The sequence below is a fragment of the Bison bison genome, unplaced genomic scaffold, assembly GCF_000754665.1.
Source record: "Bison bison bison isolate TAMUID 2011002044 unplaced genomic scaffold, Bison_UMD1.0 scf7180017864484, whole genome shotgun sequence".
NCBI lineage: Eukaryota > Metazoa > Chordata > Mammalia > Artiodactyla > Bovidae > Bison > Bison bison.
Genome location: NW_011495044.1, coordinates 5,214,187 through 5,215,973, shown reverse-complemented (window position 1 = coordinate 5,215,973; position 1,787 = coordinate 5,214,187). Strand labels below are relative to the sequence as shown.

Below are 1,787 nucleotides of genomic sequence, written 5' to 3'. Positions count from 1 at the left end.
ACCCACCAGTGCTGTCTCTATTAAGTCTGCCACTTTATTCTTAAATTCCAGACCCTAAAAAGTCAGCCAGTCGCCCTGGAAGTCGAGCTGGCAGTCGGGCCGGGAGTCGAGCCAGCAGCCGTCGAGGAAGCGATGCCTCTGACTTTGACCTTTTAGAGACACAGTCTGCGTGTTCAGACACTTCAGAGAGCAGTGCCGCAGGGGGCCAGGGCAGCTCCAGGAGGGGGCTCAACAAGCCTTCCAAAATCCCCACCATGTCCAAGAAGACCACCACTGCCTCCCCCAGGACTCCGGGCCCCAAGCGATAACACTGTACAAGCACCCCCAAGCCTCTCTCCACTTTGAATCCTGCTCCATGCATTGGGTGTATATTTATTCTGAATGGGAGAAGTTATATTGTTAAAAGTGTAAAAGAATAATTGTGTTATGAAGCTGCCTTATTTTTTTTTTCTTTTTGTAAGTTACTATTTTCATGTGAATATTTATGTAGATAAAATTTGCCTCCTGGTAACCCTGTAATGGATGGGGCCCAGAAATGAAATATTTGAGAACAAGCAAAAAGGTCAAGATGCAAATGTGTATTAAAAAAAAAAGCCTCTAAATAGGGTTTCTTTGCGGTGCAGGGTTGTAAACCTGCTTTATCTTTTAGGATTATTCCTAAATGCATCTTCTTTATAAACTTGACTTGCTATCTCAGCAAGATAAATTATATTAAAAAAAAAAATAAGAATCCTGCAGTGTTTAGGAACTCTTTTTTTGTAAATCACAGACACCTCAATTAGTGAGAACTGAGGGGAGGGCACTTCTGATTGCTTTTTCCATTGTTTTTAATGTTGTGTGATTTTAGCTGAAGAGAGGGAACCTCATGTAGGTAATGTTTGCACATGATACAGCAAAAGGAGTTCATTGCAATACTGTCTTTGAATACTGTCTCAGTACTGGGCGTTTAAAGGACAAATAGCTGCTAGAATTCAGGGGTAAATGTAACTCTTCAGAAGACGTCAGAACATTGGGGGTTTGTAAGAGTCCTGGTTCATAACTTCCTATCCAACCTGGCCGCTAATAACTCATGTGCTCACTGGGACCCAGGCCGTCAGCAAAGGGAGACTCCCTGGTGGCATCATGAATTACAGTTTGTTTATCTGCATTTTTTGCTATTTATTTAAAATGGTCGATCAACTTCCCACAAACCGAGGAATGAATTCCACAAGCCTATTCTGAAAATGTGGACATAAAACAAAACATTCGCTCATCCTTTAAAGGAGTTCACCAGCACACTTGTTAACAAGTCCCGTTTGCTTCCGTCTTTTTTTGTGCGTAATAAAGTCAACTGACCAAGTGACCATGAAGAGGGGCTGACTGGGGCTCCTGATTTTTAGCTGCTGTTCCTCTTCAGCTCCGACCATGTTGCTGTGTGATTATCTCAATTGGTTTTAATTGAGGCAGAAACTGAAGCTCTACCAATGAACTGTTTAAAAACAAGACACACTTTTGTATTAAAATTGCTTGCAGTAACAAATATTTTGTATTTCCTGCCTTTTTTTTCTCAACCATTACCTTATATATAACATATTACTCTGGGGAATGATTGTGTTTTAGGTACTTCAGTGTATTATTCAAATCCAGATATCTTGGATAAATTATGGAGCTCATTAATAATTTTTTCCTTGTATATCTTATTCTCGTTAATTTCATTTAACAAGGGAACAAAGAAATAGACGGTTATTAATGTAAATCTGTAGGGCTATCTACCCCACTTACATCATTAAACAAATAACCAGTATGTA

General features: G+C 40.0%; 1 protein-coding gene across 13 annotated transcripts in view; it reads left to right on the top strand.

The window, feature by feature from the left end:
• The window catches only part of MACF1 (microtubule-actin crosslinking factor 1), a 342,575-nt gene extending 341,056 nt beyond the window's left edge, over positions 1 to 1,519 (top strand). For all 13 annotated transcript variants that reach the window (XM_010862750.1, XM_010862748.1, XM_010862749.1 and 10 more), the window contains one exon: positions 52 to 1,519. In XM_010862750.1, the coding sequence (XP_010861052.1) occupies positions 52 to 308 (257 nt within the window). In that variant the 3' untranslated portion in view covers positions 309 to 1,519. The remainder of the gene's footprint in view (positions 1 to 51) is intronic.
• The last annotated feature ends 268 nt before the right edge of the window (positions 1,520 to 1,787 follow it).